Source organism: Aquarana catesbeiana, linkage group LG07, assembly GCF_042186555.1.
Source record: "Aquarana catesbeiana isolate 2022-GZ linkage group LG07, ASM4218655v1, whole genome shotgun sequence".
NCBI lineage: Eukaryota > Metazoa > Chordata > Amphibia > Anura > Ranidae > Aquarana > Aquarana catesbeiana.
In genome coordinates, this window is record NC_133330.1 from 251,968,330 (window position 1) to 251,985,216 (window position 16,887).

The following is a 16,887-nucleotide window of genomic DNA, read 5'->3' on the forward strand; positions in this document are numbered from 1 at the left end:
ACAGTCATTTTTGCGTTTTTGTTTATTGGGGGATATAACTTGGTTGGGGGAAAGGAAATATGGGATGCCCATAGAACAATTGCTTTGCCATCATATTTAAGAATTAGAACAAAAGGTTGAGCCGTGAAGTACTGATGTATACATAATATCTACAGGCGTTTCTCCTGCATGACACCATGCTGATTATTTCTTCTCCTCCTGCGTATCTCCTGCAGATTGTTGCTCCCAGGACTTCCACCCTCCTGCACAAACTTTCACTATAGATTATTATTCTTCCTGTCACATCATCCTCTTTTGACAAAGAGACCACGCTCAACAGTCTCTCAGTTGCTGGCTAGAATTGGTTGCACTGTTTCTAGGCCAGAGGTCTGCAGTATCTCTCCCTGGCGGCCTAGTAATTTAGTAACATGCTGATTGGTGGACTACTGCTTCCAGCTAGTCTGGCCTGCAAATCCTGCGCCCTCAAGTCACAGCGATTTGACACTCTCCCCACAGTCTCTCCACTGGCCTTGCACCCAGCTCCCCTGGCATGCCTCATCCAGAACTCCACTGTGGTCCACTCACCGACCACCTCCTGCCCTGAGTGCATGATGGAGAACTTTAACTGGACATACGTTCCGGCAGCTTCTCCAGCCCCCATGTAAAGCTGAAGCTCCCTCCCAGTTCTCCTGAGCTCCTCCTTTAGGCCTCGCACCCCCCCCCCCCCCCATATGGGGATGGGGCCCCTGCTGCTGTCTAGTACTCCATTCTCCATGTCTCCCGGCCAACAACTCCCCCCAGTGGGCTGTTGCCTCAGCTTATATGGGAGGCCTGCTCCCTGCCAATTTCAGCTGGGGATTGGTCAGCGCTCCTCACATGAGCTGCCTGCCACTCCAGTTCTAGGCCCTGCCCCCCTTCCAGAGCATTCTTCCTGGAAGCAGGGGAGGCGCCTCAGAACTAAAGTACAGGTGGTCACACCCACTGTTGCACTAACCACTCCCTGCCCCCCAGATCAAAACAAGCAGGCCTAGCCTGAAGCATAGGCCTACCCAAATGTAACTGTACAGTTTCCCTTACAAAACCCTCTCTAGCACCTACCTAAGGTAGAGGGTGCTACATTATAGTATACCATAGTTTGTAGACGCTTTGCGCAAACCAATCAATATACGCTTATTGGGATTTTTTTGGTTAAAAAAAAAAAAAAAAATGTAGCAGAATGCATATTGGCCTAAATTTTATGAAGACTTCTCTCCCCCTTCTCTTTTTTTTTTTTTTTTTTCCCCGTTCAAGTGTCGGCAAGGAAAAAAAAAATGCCCACGCGAGGGTTTTCCTACCTCTGTTTACAAATTTTCATTCAAGCTAATTGGTTCTGAAAATGCGTTATTTGGCATCTACTAACATGCTCATTACTGGAAAGGGATACTAATGTGAACAAGGTGATACCCTCCCCTTCAGTAACTCAATTTCATGCTTGATGTCATTCTTTAGTGCTGGTGCTATAATTCTGTTTGACAATAAGTGGGTAAGTGTCAGATATTAAATCTGTATACTTGTGCTGTAGATGGAACAAGAAGATATTTTAGGGTCTCTCACAATATACTACTTTGTTTCTGAATAATGGTGAAAATAGATCAGTGCCACGGTGTGTCGTTCCTCCCTCCATTGTGTTGTAACCACGCGAACAGTTGTGTTCTCAGAACCACAGGGAAGATGGTTTCAACTATGATCACGATCACATATTCTGCTTGGACCTTTTTTGGATTTATTTTTTTTTCCCTTTCATTGTCATACTTTCTGTATTGTGGTTCAAAAATGTATAATAAAAATATATTCAAAGCCAAAACATATAAGCTCGCTAAGAAAACGTTTATTATATTGTAAATTACCAATTCTTAGATGTGATGGCTGCATTTGTTTTCTTTTATGCTTTCTTTCATTTTATTGCGCAAAGATTTTATTGACTGTAAGCAAATTATACAAAAAGAAGCCAACAGAGGCCATATCAAACAGTCCATAATAGGAAAGAAATGTAGACCGCTGAATGAGGCATCAGACGCAGCCAAAGATGATGATACAAGCAAAAATCTACATCAGAAAACCAATTAAGAACAAACATACAAATTGAAGGCTGCCGTGTAGAAATCCATGCTTAATACACAAAATAGTCCACTAGGAACCCACATGTAGATAGCAGTGTCTCCAGCAAAAATAAAACGGGGCAAGACCAATTCTGTAAAGTGGGCAGCCTGAACTGGAAGATCCTTTTACAGTTAAATTGGGAAGAATAGGGGAAGAAAAAGAGCATTTCCTTCTCATCTGGTGATCTGGCCAGAGTCTGTTTTCAACAGAAAAAGCTGTTCTGCAAATTTAGCAATTAGGGTTGAGAAAAACCATTTACTACTGACGGGTTCAGTAGGGACACTATAATACAGAAGGTGTTTTACTGGAAAACAGGAGAGAAAAACTAAACAAAAATAACTAATACAGCCACCACATCTAAAGTTTTGTATGCTGTACCATTACATTTTTGGTTTTAGGTTTAATAGCGCTTTAAAGGCTTAGTAAATGTTCCCCCAACAAGTTTTGTTGAGTTTGCAAGTTCAATTTCAGGGTAGTATTATTTTCACTATTAAAAAGAAAAAAACAAAGCGAACAGAAGACAGAACAGTGTGACATAAGATGCATGTCTGTTCTAGTAATAGGGAGTAAAGGTTAAATATATATATTTCCACCTCATCTTCCAGGACAGCTACGAGAGATGAGTGGCTCCGCCCTCTACAGGAAACACAAATCGGATACAATTTAAAAGGCCCCTCCCTCTCCTCAGTTTTGTGTTTCCAGACCCTCCAGGAGCACACCACAATGTTTGTTGTTTTTCATAGGTCTGGTAAGTGTGGTTGGTGGACCCCCATTCTGTGGTGATATCCAGGACTGGTTGTGACCATGTCTGGGTTGTTTTTCTATATTTATAGACCAAGAAGGGCATGTTCTAAATTTCAGGGCCTTGCCATTCGGGCTGTTATCCTCACTTTGGATCTTTACCAAGGTGATGGCAGAAGCCCTAGCTCAGCTTCGTCTTCGGGGAATCACTGCGATTCCCTATCTGAACGGCCTACTGTTTTTGCCCCCTCAAGGGAAAGGTTGCTGGACAACTTGGCCAAAGCACGCAACCGTCTGGACTTTCTAGGATGGATTCTAAACCTCCAGAAATCCTCCCTAAACCGTCACAAGAGGTTCGCTTTCTGGGCTAATCTAATCGTTTCAGTGAAACAAATTTTTCTCCCTGAAAAAAGAGGACAGGGTTCGGTGCACGGTGTTGATGCTGCAGACCAACCAGCCGATAACGATAAGGCAAGTTATGTCGGCATTAGTGGTACTGACCTCAACAATGCTGGCTATTCAGTGGGCAAGGCTGCATTTCAGATGTCTACAAACATTTCTCCTGAGGTCATGGGATCACAGCTTCAGATTCCAACTCGGATGAAGAGGTCACTTTGGTAGTGGAGGAGTCGGGAGATCCTATCAAAGGACCTAGATTGGACCTTTCCAGTCGAAAAAAGACCGACCACAGAAACCAGCTCTTGGGGATGGGGGGCCCACCTAAAGGAAAACTTTGCCCAAGGAAGTTGGTCCAAGAGGGAGGCAACAAGGTCCTCAAATTGGAGAGCGCTGAAGGATCTACTAATATTTACGCAGGATCTCCAGTTTGACCACGTTCAGGTTTTGACGGGCAACGCTGTGGCTTATCTAAACAGATGGGGGGCACGAGGAGCAGGTCCTTGCAGGCACTGGTAACAGAAATCCTGTTTTGGGCAGAGAGGCACTTGCAATCCACCTAAAGGGGACCCTTAACAGAGTAGGCGATTTCCTGAGCAGGCATCTCATTCAGAAGGCAGAATAGTCTCTAAATCTGGAGATCTTTGACAATTTCCAGTATGTGGGGACAGCCGAAGCTGGACCTGTTCGCCTCAAGAGAATGCTCAAGTTCCTCCTTTTTTTTTTTTTTTTTTTTTTAAGGAAAAATTGTATATCTCTGCATGTTGTGGTCATTCAGGTGCTTATCTAATGGTTTCTTGAAGCTATCGATGCTCCCCGCTGAGACCACCGCCTGTGGAAGGGAATTCCACATCCTTGCCGCTCTTACAGTAAAGAACCCTCTACGTAGTTTAAGGTTAAACCTCTTTTCTTCTAATTTTAATGAGTGGCCACGAGTCTTGTTAAACTCTTCTGCGAAAAAGTTTTATTTCTATTGTAGGGTCACCAGTACAGTATTTGTATATTGAAATCTTATGCCCTCTCAAGCGTCTCTTCTCCAGAGAGAATAAGTTCAGTGCTCGCAACCTATCCTCATAACTAAGATCCTCCAGACCCTTTATTAGCTCTGTTGCCCTTTGTACTCGCTCCATTTCCAGTACATCCTTCCTGAGGACTGGTGCCCAGAACTGGACAGCATACTCTAGGTGCGCCGGACCAGAGTCTTGTAGAGTGGGAGGATTATCGTTTTATCTCTGGAGTTGATCCCCTTTTTAATGCATGCCAATATTCTGTTTGCTTTGTTAGCAGCAGCTTGGCATTGCATGCCATTGCTGAGCCTATCTTCTACTAGGATCTCCAGGTCCTTTTCCATCCTAGATTCCCCCAGAGGTTCTCCCCCCAGTGTATAGATTGCATTCATATTTTTGCCACCCAAATGCATTCTTTTACATTTTTCTACATTGAACCTCATTTGCCATGTAGTTGCCCACCCCATTCATTTCTTCAGATCTTCTTGCAAGGTTTCCACATCCTGCGGAGATTGCCCTGCTTAGCTTAGTATCATCTGCAAATACAGAGATTGAACTGTTTATCCCTTCCTCCAGGTCATTTATGAACAAATTAAATAGGATTGGTCCGACTACAGAACCCTGGGGAACCCCACTACCCACCCCTGACCATTCCGAGTACTCCTCATTTATCACCACCCTCTGAACTCGCCCTTGTAGCCAGTTTTCAATCCATGTACTCACCCTATGGTCCAAGCCAACGGACCTTAATTTGTACAGTAAAGGTTTATGGGGAACTGTGTCAAATGCTTTTGCAAAATCCAGATACACCACGTCTACGGGCCTTCCTTTATCTAGATGGCGACTCACCTCCTCATAGAAGGTTAGTAGATTTGTTTGGCAAGAGCGATTCTTCATGAATCCATGCTGATTACTGCTAATGATACCGTTCTCATTACTAAAATCTTGTATATAGTCCCTTATCATCCCCTCCCAAGAATTTACATACTATTGATGTTAGGCTAACTGGTCTGTAATTCCCAGGGATGTATTTTGGGCCCTTTTTAAATAATGGTGCTACATTGGCTTTTTTCCAATCAGCTGGTACCATTCCAGTCAGTAGACTGTCAGTAAAAATTAGGAACAACGGTCTGGCAATCACTTGACTGAGTTCCCCAAGTACCCTCGGATGCAAGCCATCTGGTCCCGGTGATTTATTAATGTTAAGTTTCTCAAGTCTAATTTTAATTCTGTCCTCTGTTAACCATGGAGGTGCTTCCCGTGTTGTGACATGAGGATAAACACTGCAGTTTTGGTTACTGAAGCCCCCCCGATTCCCTCGTGAAGACTGAGGAGAAGAATAAATTCAATACCTTCGCCATCTCCCCATCCTTTGTAACCAGATGTCCTTCCTCATTCTTTATGGGGCCAATATGGTCTGTCCTCCCTTTTTTACTGTTTACATACTTAAAGAATTTCTTTTTTTTTTGCTCTCCTCCGCTATGTGTCTTTCATGTTCTATCTTAGCCGTCCTAATTGCACCCTTACATTTCTTGTTGCATTCTTTATAAAGACTCAATGCTGAGGATGATCCCTCAACCTTGTATTTTTTGAAGGCCTTCTCCTTTGCTTTTATATGCATTTTTACATTGGAGTTAAGCCATCCAGGACTTTTGTTCGCTCTTTTAAATGTATTACCCAATGAGATACATTGGCTAATGCCCTTATTTAATATGCTCTTAACCACTTGCCGACTGCCGCACGACGATGTACGTCGGCAGAATGGCACGGGCAGGCAAAAGGGCTTACAGGTACGTCCTTGCCTTCCCGCGGGCGGGGGGGTCCGCAACCCCCCCCCCCGGTGCCTACGGCGGTCGGATTCTCGTCAGGAGCAATGAGAGGTGAGGGGGAGGCCACTCATTCAGGGGTCCCCCCTAATGATCGCTCCTGGCGAATGGCAGGCTTCCACGGCTTCTGCATAGTAAACAGAAGCGGAGGAAGTGATGTCATCTCTCCTCGGCGCCGGAACGGAAATACTGAGCCGAGGAGAGAAGACATCGCTATGTGTGCACAAACACTACACACAGTAGAACATGCCAGGCATACTGTACACCCCCCTTTACCCCCCGATTTCCCCCCCGTCACACTGACACCAAGCAGTTTTGTTTTTTTGTTTTTTTCTGATTACTGCATTGGTGTCAGTTTGTGACAGTGTGGTAGGGCAGTTAGTGTTAGCCCCCTTTAGGTCTAGGGTACCCCCCTAATAGTTTTTTAACCCCTTTATTACCCCCCGTCTCCAGTGTCACTAAGCAATCATTTTCCTGATCGCTGCATTAGTGTCACTGGTGACGCTAGTTAGGGAGGTAAATATTTAGTTTCGCCGTCAGCGTTTTTATAGCGTCAGGAACCCCCATATACTACCTAATAAAGGTTTTAACCCCTTGATTGCCCCCTAGTTAACCCTTTCACCAGTGATCACCGTATAACTGTTACGGTGACGCTGGTTAGGTCGTTTATTTTTTATAGTGTCAGGGCACCCGCTGTTTTTTACCGAATAAAGGTTTAGCCCCCTGATCGCCCGGCGGTGATATAACTTGGGTTTTAGGGTCAGATAAGGTCTGCGTCGCCCCAGGCAGCGTCAGGTTAGTGCCAGTACCGCTAACACCCACGCACGCAGCATACACTTCCCTTAGTGGTATAGTATCTGAACGGATCAATATCTGATCAGATCTATACTAGCGTCCCCAGCAGTTTAGGGCTCCCAAAAACGCAGTATTAGCGGGATCAGCCCAGATACCTGCTAGCACCTGCGTTTTGCCCCTCCGCCCAGCCCACCCAAGTGCAGTATCAATCGATCACTGTCACTTACAAAAAACTAAATGCATAACTGCAGCGTTCGCAGAGTCAGGCCTGATCCCTGCGATCGCTAACAGTTTTTTTTGGTAGCGTTTTGGTGAACTGGCAAGCACCAGCCCCAGGCAGCATCAGGTTAGCGCCAGTACTGCTAACACCCACGCACGCACCGTACACCTCCCCTTTGTGGTATAGTATCTGAACAGATCAATATCTGATCCGATCAGATCTATACTAGCGTCCCCAGCAGTTTAGGGTTCCCAAAAACTCAGTGTTAGCGGGATCAGCCCAGATACCTGCTAGCACCTGCGTTTTTTGCCCCTCCGCCCAGCCCACCCAAGTACAGTATCAATCGATCACTGTCACTTACAAAACACTAAACGCACAACTGCAGCATTCGCAGAGTCAGGCCTGATCCCTGCGATCGCTAACAGTTTTTTTTGGTAGCGTTTTGGGGAACTTGCAAGCACCAGTGGCCTAGTACACCCCGGTCGTAGTCAAACCAGCACTGCAGTAATACTTGGTGACGTGGCGAGTGCAGTTCAAGCTGGTGAGGTGGCAAGCGCAAGTAGTGTCCCGCTGCCACCAAGAAGAAGACAAACACAGGCCCGTCATGCCCATAATGCCCTTCCTGCTGCATTCGCCAATCCTAATTGGGAACCCACCACTTCTGCAGCGCCCGTACCCCCCCCCCTCCCCCCCCATTCACATCTCCAACCAAATTCAGTCGGCTGCATGAGAGGCATTTTCTTTGTCCTCCCGACGAGGAGGTAGGTAGGTACTCCTACCCAACGAACCCCTTCAAAAAAGATGTCGTGTCTGCAGCAAGCGTGGATATAGGTGTGACACCTGCTATTATTGTCCCTCCTGTCCTGACAATCCTGGTCTTTGCATTGGTGAATGTTTTGAACGCTACCGTTCACTAGTTGGGTATTAGCATAGGGTACAGCATTGCACAGACTAGGCACACTTTCATAGGGTCTCCCAAGATGCCATCGCATTTTGAGACCCGAATCTGGAACCGGTTACAGTTACAAAAGTTAGTTACAAAAAAAGTGTAAAAAAAAAAAAAAACACAAAAAAAATAAACATAGTTGTCGTTTTATTGCTCTCTCTATATTCTCTCTCTATTGTTCTGCTCTTTTTTACTGTATTCTATTCTGCAATGTTTTGTTTGCTTTTCAGGTATGCAATTTTTTTATACTTTACCGTTTACTGTGTTTTATTGTTAACCATTTTTTTGTCTTCAAGTACGCCATTCAGCTGCAGCGCGGATTTATTTATCTTGACAGCAACAGCGTTTGCTCCCACGATATATAAAACCGTGACTCCAGCGGAGGTGATATATGCCGAAGCATGGGGGCAGCAGGGGCGGAGGAACGATTTGCTCCTACCTTTTGCGGGAGGATGCCCCCATGCTTCGGCATATATAAACTGTGCATGTATGCCGATCATTAGAAGTGGGTGGATGAAGGGAGGTATTCTAATGGTGGGCATACCCACCGATCAATCTTTTTTTCGTTCAGCCCACAGAAAAGGAGATTACAATATATGCCCAACAAGGACCAGCAATGTACTGGTATGTTGCTGGACTTTGAGTGGTTATACCAGAATGATGCCTGCAGATTTAGTTGGTATCATTCTTTTCAGCCAGCGGTCGGCTTTCATGTAAAAGCAATCCTAGCGGCTAATTAGCCTCTAGACTGCCTGTACAAGCAGTGGGAGGGAATGCCCCCCCCCAATCGTCTTCCATGTTTTTGTCTGGCTCTCCTTTCCCAACAGAGAACCTGAGAATCCAGCCGGTGATTCAGCCAGCTGACCATAGAGCTGATCAGAGACCAGAGTGGCTCCAAACATCTATATGGCCTAAGAAACCGGAAGCTACGAGCATTTCATGACTTAGATTTCGCCGGATGTAAACAGCGCCATTGGGAAAGCATTTTATCACACCAATCTTGGTGTGGTCAGATGCTTTGAGGGCAGAGGAGAGATCTAGGGTTTAATAGACCTCAATTTTTTTCAAAAAAAGAGTACCTATCACTACCTATTGCTATCATAGATGATCTTAGGCCGAGTACATGGATACCAAACATGATATGCTTTACAATTGCGCACAAACGTGCAGTGGCGACAAACTAAATACATTTTTAAAAGCCTTTAAAAGCCTTTACAGGTTACCACTTTAGATTTACAGAGGAGGTCTACTGCTAAAATGACTGCCCTCGATCTGACCTTCGCGGTGATACCTTACATGCATAGTGCAATTGCTGTTTACATTTGACGCCAGACCGACGCTTGCGTTCGCCTTTGCACAAGAGCAGGGCGGACAGGGGTGCTTTATTATTTTTTTGCTTTTTTATCTTATTTTTAAACTTTTCCTTTCATTTTTTTTTTTTTAATCTTTTTGATTGTTATCTCAGGGAATGTAAATATCCCCTTTTTTATTTCATCAAACATTTGGGCAATATAGTGTGTTTTTTAGTGCATTAAAATTTAAATAAGTGTGTTTTTTAACCCAAAAAATGCATTTGAAAAATCGCTGCGCAGATACTGTGTGAAAAAAAAATATATATAACTCCCACCATTTTATTCTGTAGGGCATTTCCTTTAAAAAAATATATAATGTTTTGGGGTTCACAGTAATTTTCTTGCAAAAAAAAATAATTTTTTCATGTAAACAAAGTGTCAGAAAGGACTTTGTCTTCAAGTGGTTAGAGTGGGTGATGTGTGACATAAGCTTCTAAATGTTGTGTATAAAATGCCAGGACAGTTCAAACCCCCCCCCCCCCCGCCAAATGACCCCATTTTGGAAAGTAGACACCCCAAGCTATTTGCTGAGAGTCATGTCGAGTCCATTGAATATTTTATATTGTGACACAAGTTGCGGGAAAGAGACACTTTTTTTTTTTTTTTTTTTTTTTTTTTTTTTTGCACAAAGTTGTCACTAAATGATATATTGCTCAATCATGCCATGGGAATATGTGACATTACACCCCAAAATACGTACTGTTGCTTCTCCTGAGTATGGTTATACCACGTGTGAGACTTTTTGGGAGCCTAGCCACGTACGGGACCCCGAAAACCAAGCACCGCCTTCAGGTTTTCTAAGGGCGTAAATGTCATTTTTCTAAATGACTTTTTTTTTCTTTTTTTTTTTTTTTTTTATTGCATTTTAGTGTAAATATGAGATCTGAGGTCTTTTTGACCCCAGATCTCATATTTAAGAGGTCCTGCCATGCTTTTTTCTATTACAAGGGATGTTTACATTCCTTGTAATAGAAATAAAAGTGACACAATTTTTTTTTTTTTTTTTTTTTTTAACAGTGTAAAAATAAATAAAATATTGTAAAATAAATTAAAAAAAAAAAATAAATTTTTAAAACCCCCCTGTCCCGACGAGATCGCGCGCAGAAGCGAACGCATACGCGAGTAGCGCCCGCATATGAAAACAGTGGTCAAACCACACATGTGAGGTATCGCCGCGACCGGTGGAGCTAGAGCAATAATTCTAGCCCTAGACCTCCTCTGTAGCGCAAAATATGCAACCTGTGGAATTTTTTAAACGTCGCCTATGGAGATTTTTGAGGGTAAAAGTTTGACGCTATTCCACGAGCGGGCGCAATCTTCAAGCATGACATGTTGGGTATCAATTTACTTGGCGTAACATTATATTTCACAATATAAAAAAAAATTGGGATAACTTTACTGTTTTATTTTTTTATTCAAAAAAGTGAATTTTTTTCCAAAAAAAGTGCGCTTATAAGACCGCTGCGCAAATACGGTGCAAAAAAAAGTATTGCAATGACCGCCATTGTATTCTCTAGGGTGTTAGAAGAAAAACCATATATAATGTTTGGGGGTTCTAAGTAATTTTCTAGCAGAAAAACCTGTTTTAAACATGTAAACACCTAAAATCCAAAATGAGGCTAGTCTTAAAGTGGTTAAGGAACCTTGCCTGTCAGTGTTTCCGGATAGAGTTACACTGGTAAATGATTATGAATGGTAGCTTCCATTCATAATCATTCACAAGACATTGTGCTCCCAACCTTCTGTGCTAATCCGTTGGGGGAGAAGGAGACCTTTTTTCATATGTTAGACATCAAATGGATTTTGTTATGTTGGCTAGAAATAACAAAGGACTTTAGGCGAACAGACTCCTTATTTGTTCTTTTTTCGGGCAACGAGAGGTTGCCAGGCTTCTAAAGTTTCTTTAGCCAGATGGCTGAAATTATCCATTCTGGAGGCATATTCACATGCAGATTTGTGCACACTCAACCAGAGCGCTTGCGGCCACTTGGGCAGAGAGCTGGTGCCATCCCTGAACAAATTTGCAAGGCGGCAACGTGGTCAATTTGCCGCACCTTTGTGCGGCATTATAGGCTGGACCTTGCATCTGCCAGCGATCAGGCATTTGGACGTCTTGGGAAAATTCAAGTTAGACTTACCGGTAACTTGTTTTCCAGAAGTCCTTTTTTTGGCTGATGCTGCAGCAGATTCTGTAAAATCTGTAGCCAGGACTTCAGCACTCCATTAATTCAGCTAGATGGGCCATCTGGCTGAAATCTTGGGAAGGTGATCTTGCCTCCAAGAATAAACTCTGCGGCATACCCTTTTTGAGGGCAAGCTCTTATTCGGTTCTTCCTTAGAGGAAGTCCTAGCTTGTTCCTCCAAGAAGAGTAAGCGGTTTCCGTCTTCTCAAAGGAATAAGCCCTGGGAAAAAAGGCCTTTTTGTGGCTTCCAGAACAAAGTTAATTTTAAGGCCAATAGGCAACAGGCAAAGAAGTGGTCTTTTAACAAAGACAAACAAAAAGGAGGGGGGCACTCTTTGCTCCTTCAGCCCCTACCAAAAATCCCCAGATACGCCAGAGCAGGGGTATGAGGGAGATTTGTCCCATTTTATCAAAGAATGGGCAGAGATTTCCAACCATCCTTTTATCCAAATGATAGAAAGTGGTTACAGGTTGGATTAAAAAGCCCTCCTCCCCAGAGGTTTGCCGAGGGACCAAGAGACGGCAGGCCATGGTGAATCTGATTGCAAAGTGGGAAACGGAGGGAGTTATTTCTCCCGTTCCGGAAGACCAAATTTTCTGGGGATTTTATTCTCATGTAAAGAAGGCTTCCTACGGGTTTCCGATGGTCATCAATTTAAGCGTCCTGAACAGATTTATAGTCTACAGACATTTCCAGATGGAAGACATTTATTCTATAAGGAATCTGTTATTACCGGGGTGTTCATGGTAACCCTGGATCTTCAGTACGCTTATCTTCATGTACCAATCTGCCGGAGTCATCAAAAATTCCTCAGATTTGCAGTTCTCATGGAGAACGGTCCAAGTCATTGGCAGTTCAAAGCCCTCCCTTTTTGGTCTCTCGGCAGCAGCAAGGATTTTCACAAAAATCATGGCCTATTTTCAAATACCGATATACAGGTATCGATCGTTCCATATTTGGATGATTTTTTGGTCTTTGCCTGAGAGAGACCCTTGTTCAGGATCTACAATTGATCTCACGGACCTTTCAGAAATTGGGGTGGAAAGTCAACCAGCAAAAGTCTCTCTTGCTTGGTTCCCTCCCAGATCATGCCCTTTTTGGGTTACCTAATACACTGTTGCCCAAAAGATTTTGCTTCCGGAAGAAAAGATCCTAAAGATTCTTCTCTCCATGCAGAATTTCAAGTTGCTCCCGCAGGCCTCCCTTCATCAGATCATGCAGTTATTGGGCTTAATGACTGCAGCCATCCCAGGGGTGTCATGGGCCCAATTGCACTCCAGGCCCCTTCAGGCGTTTCTTCTGCGTCATTGGGATCGCAGAAAAAGTTATTTTGAATCAGCTTGTACAGCTTCCAAGAGGATTTTCTCAATCTGTCCTGGTGGGAGCGGTGGGAACATCTGCAGGGAAGGACTGGGCAAAAATACTACAGATGCCAGGCGGGGGTGCTCACTTAGGGCACTGGCAGGCCCAGGGAGCCTGGTTGCCAGAGGAGGCATGCCGCTCGTCGAATTTCAGAGAGCTGTTAGAGGTGGGGAAGGCTTTAATTGCTCTGGAGGAGAGGGTTAAGTCAAAGGATTTGTTGATTTTTTTTTTTTTTTTTTTTTTTTTTTTTTTTTTTTTTTGTGTAGACAATGCCACGACCGTGGCGTACCTAAACAAGCAAGGGGGTACTCGCTCGGATACTCTTCTATTGTTAACCCAGCAGATTCTGGGCAGAGGACAATGTCTCTTCAGTCAGGGCGGTGCACATCAGTGGGACAGCGAATGTTCTGGCAGACTGACCAGAGTAAAGATCAGTGCCAGCAGTTGGGAACGGAATCAAGACACTTTCAAAGAGATCGTGCTAAAGTGGGGTGTTCCCACAGTGGATCTATTTGCATCCAGTCTCAACTACCGGCTTTCTTTTCACTGGAAAGAGACTAAGTCCTTAGGGACAGATGTGCTCTCCTTCCAGTGGGATTTCACTCTGGCCAATGCCTTCCCTCCATTTCCCCTCTTACCGCTGGTAGTTCGGAAGATTATCAAGGACCAAGCAGAAAGTATCCTGATTGCCCCTTGGTGGCCCAGGAGGAGTTGGTTCTCCTTGCTGAGAGCTCTCTCAATAGAACCCCCCCCCCCCTGGCTCCTGCCGGAACTGAGGGATCTTCTCCGTCAGGTGCCGGTGCTCCATCCAAACCCTAAGACATTTGACGGCCTGGAGGCTGAGCGGCTTTTCCTACAGCTAAGAGGGTGTTTAGAGAGGGTTATTGACACTATTCTGGACAGCGGTAAATTGGTCACAAAGATCTATGGGAAAGTTTGGAAAACTTTTGTTTCTTGGCAGAAGACAGGAATAGATTCCTTATCTACTCCCTAATATAAATTTCTTTTTTTTTTTTTTTTGAGTAAAGAAAGTTCTTTCTGTCAGCACCCTTAGGGTTCAGGTTGCTGTCCTATCTTTGCTTACAGAAGAAAAAAAAAGACTAGCTGAGAACCCTTTGATCAGGAGGTTCCTTTTAGCCAGATCTAGGTATACAACCAGGTCTGTTAAATGCTCTGACTAGGGCTCCTTTTGAGCCTTTGCATGAGGCGTCTCTGAAATTGATTTTTCCTTTTAAAGATTTCCTTTCTTTTGGCTATAACGCCAGGGAGAAGGATTTTTGATCTAGAGTCTTTCCTGTAAGGACCCTTTCCTGAGGATTTTAGAGGACAGGGTAGTGATTTAGGCTGGATTCACACCTATGCATTTTTCGTGCTTTTTGCAGATTTGCACTACAGAATGTGTTCCGTAGGAAACCATGGTGGATGGACTGTAGTGCAAATCTGCAAAAAGCACTAAATGCATAGGTGTGAATCCAGCCTTAGGCCCGATCCTTTGTTCCTTCCCAAAGTTTCTTCCAGCTTTCACAGGTCCCAGGTGGTAGTTCTTCCTAGTTTTTTGTTCCTCCCCAAGAATGCGTAAGAGGAAAGATTTTGTTTTTTGAAAAGATGCCTTCTGCTTTTATCTAGAAAGGTCTAGTGAGTTTAGGAGATCCTCCCAACTCTTAATGTTGTTCAGTGGCCCCAAGAAGGGGACTAAAGCATCTAGATGGATTAGGGAAGCTGTTTGTGACGCTTACACAGCGTCGGACACAACCCTCCTTCCAGAATCAGAGTTCATTCAACGAGATCCATGGCCGCATCATTGAAAGAAATTTCTAAAGCTGCTGTCTGGTCCTCCTCTCATGCGATTATCAAGCATTAAATTCCAGATGCTCTCCAGCCAGGACCTCTCCTTTTGGTAGGAAAGTACTTCAGGCTGTCATCCCTCCCTAAAGTATAGAATCTTACTTATCCTCTCAAGTAGCTGTCCTGGAAGATTAGGGGGGAAAACCCCCATTAGACTTACTGGTAACATTATTTCCATGAATCTTCCAGGACAGCGTCTATATTCCCACCCTATTCTGTATTCACTGGTCTCCTTTGTTTACCTGGTGGTAGTGTTTTAGTGCGTTTCTGTTATTCCTCTGCCGAGTGCCCTTTTGGTGGAGGTTTAATTGATCTTCAAACAACTAAGTGTCAGAGGAGAGGGAGGGGCCTTTTTAAATTGTATCTGATATGTGTTTCCTGTAGAGGGTGTAGCCAATAATCTCTCTCAAGTAGCTATCCTGAAAGAGTCATGGAAATACCGTTACCGGTAAGTCTCTAATGAGGGTTTGTTTTTTGTTTTTCAGATATCGGCATATGGAGTGGAGCTGTCTTCAGAAGCATGCAGGGACCTTGGGTTTTCCAGTAACTTATTGTGTACCTCCTGTGATCTGCTTGGGCAGTTTCAACTGAATGGGATTGAAACACCTTGCAGACAGTGTTGCCAGGAAGAGGCACGCTTTGAATCACGAAAGGTATATTTCAAAAAGCATAAATGTCTATTTCCATGATCACAACACATTAGAAACCTTTTACAGCCAGCCTCATTTAGAATTGTTCCCCTTGCTTTGGCATGCATGGCGATACCTAATGTGTTGCACAGTTGTCATTTACACACACATCTTAGGCTTTAAAAGTGATTGCTTGGAACTAACCATGGAGAGCCTGATTTATTGATAAATCGACCTCATGAGTGCTACTACAGCTATGAGTGGTGTTTGACCCTTTCATTGCCATAATGTATGACGCATGCCATTGTGGTAGCAATAGGGTTAAGTTTATCTGTAGCCAAAAGCGTATTTTATTTTTTTTCAGAGGGGGAAGGGTTAGAAACCAGCCTGACTGATGTTTTAGCCTTCCACCAACTTCCCTTTAATAAAAAAAAAAAAAATCAGTGTTGGAGAGTTTCCTTAATTTTTTTTTTTTATGTCTGGTTTATTAAAAAAAGGTTGTCCTCCGGGTAAAAATAAAGCCAAACTTCAGCCAACGCTTTTTTAAAGCGGCTACCTCCATCAATATTGAAGAGGTGTTCCGGCTTCCCCCTCCAAAAATTACGTCAGCAGCAACACATACTGTAGCTGCTGACTTTTAATATTAGGACACTTGCCTGTCCTGGAATCTTTTCTTTTACTTTATTTACTGGCAGAAAAAAAAATTACTGTCCAAGGTTAAAACCACAAGGGCAGAAGATTTAATAGATGGAAAGTTGAAAAAAAAAAAAATTACTGAAGGTTTGCTTTAAGTTGAATTTGTATGTAAATTGGAACAGATACTAATATATTTAGGTGTTTGTGTTTTTTGTTTTTTTTTGTTGTGAGAGAGAGAGAGAGAGAGAGAGAGAGAGAGAGATTTTTGTGTATTTTAATTTTTTTACATTTCTTAGGTAGCATATGGAAGGGTTAACACCCCTTTTAGCCTCCCTGGAGGACAATTATTTTGCATAGAAATTTGCCGTTTTATATTGTAGGCCTGTAATTCTTAGCAATAACACACTTAAATCTGTCCAAACAAGAGTCTAGTAGATATCCCGGGTATGATAAAGTTTTTGAAACATAAAATCATAAATTATAGTATAATAAATAATTATAAAAAAAAATATAATATAATAGTAAAATGAATTTCCCCACAATTCACTATCGCTCAATTTTGCAAGTGTTCTAATTTACTATCGCTATTTTCTAGCTGCTCTAAAACCACTTTTGACGTAAAGGGATACTTTTTGGTTGCTATGGACAATCTCCAGTTTCCAGGCAGGAAGAACAGTATATATCATATAAAACTGCATGCAGGGCACTGGACAAACTAGGGACAAAAGGGATGTGAAGTAATTTCATACAGTAATGTAATCTGTGTAAGATTACAGTGTACTGTATGTATTATGAATTTTATATTTTTTTAATTTGCCGCCGGGCTCCGC

The 16,887-nt window shown here is 43.3% G+C and overlaps 1 protein-coding gene across 1 annotated transcript in view; it reads left to right on the plus strand.

Moving 5' to 3' along the window:
* Positions 1-16,887, plus strand: part of SELENOF (selenoprotein F) — a 65,626-nt gene that overhangs the window by 30,295 nt on the left and 18,444 nt on the right. The window contains exon 2 of the mRNA XM_073593192.1: positions 15,278-15,445. Within this exon, the coding sequence (XP_073449293.1) occupies positions 15,278-15,445 (168 nt within the window). The remainder of the gene's footprint in view (positions 1-15,277; positions 15,446-16,887) is intronic.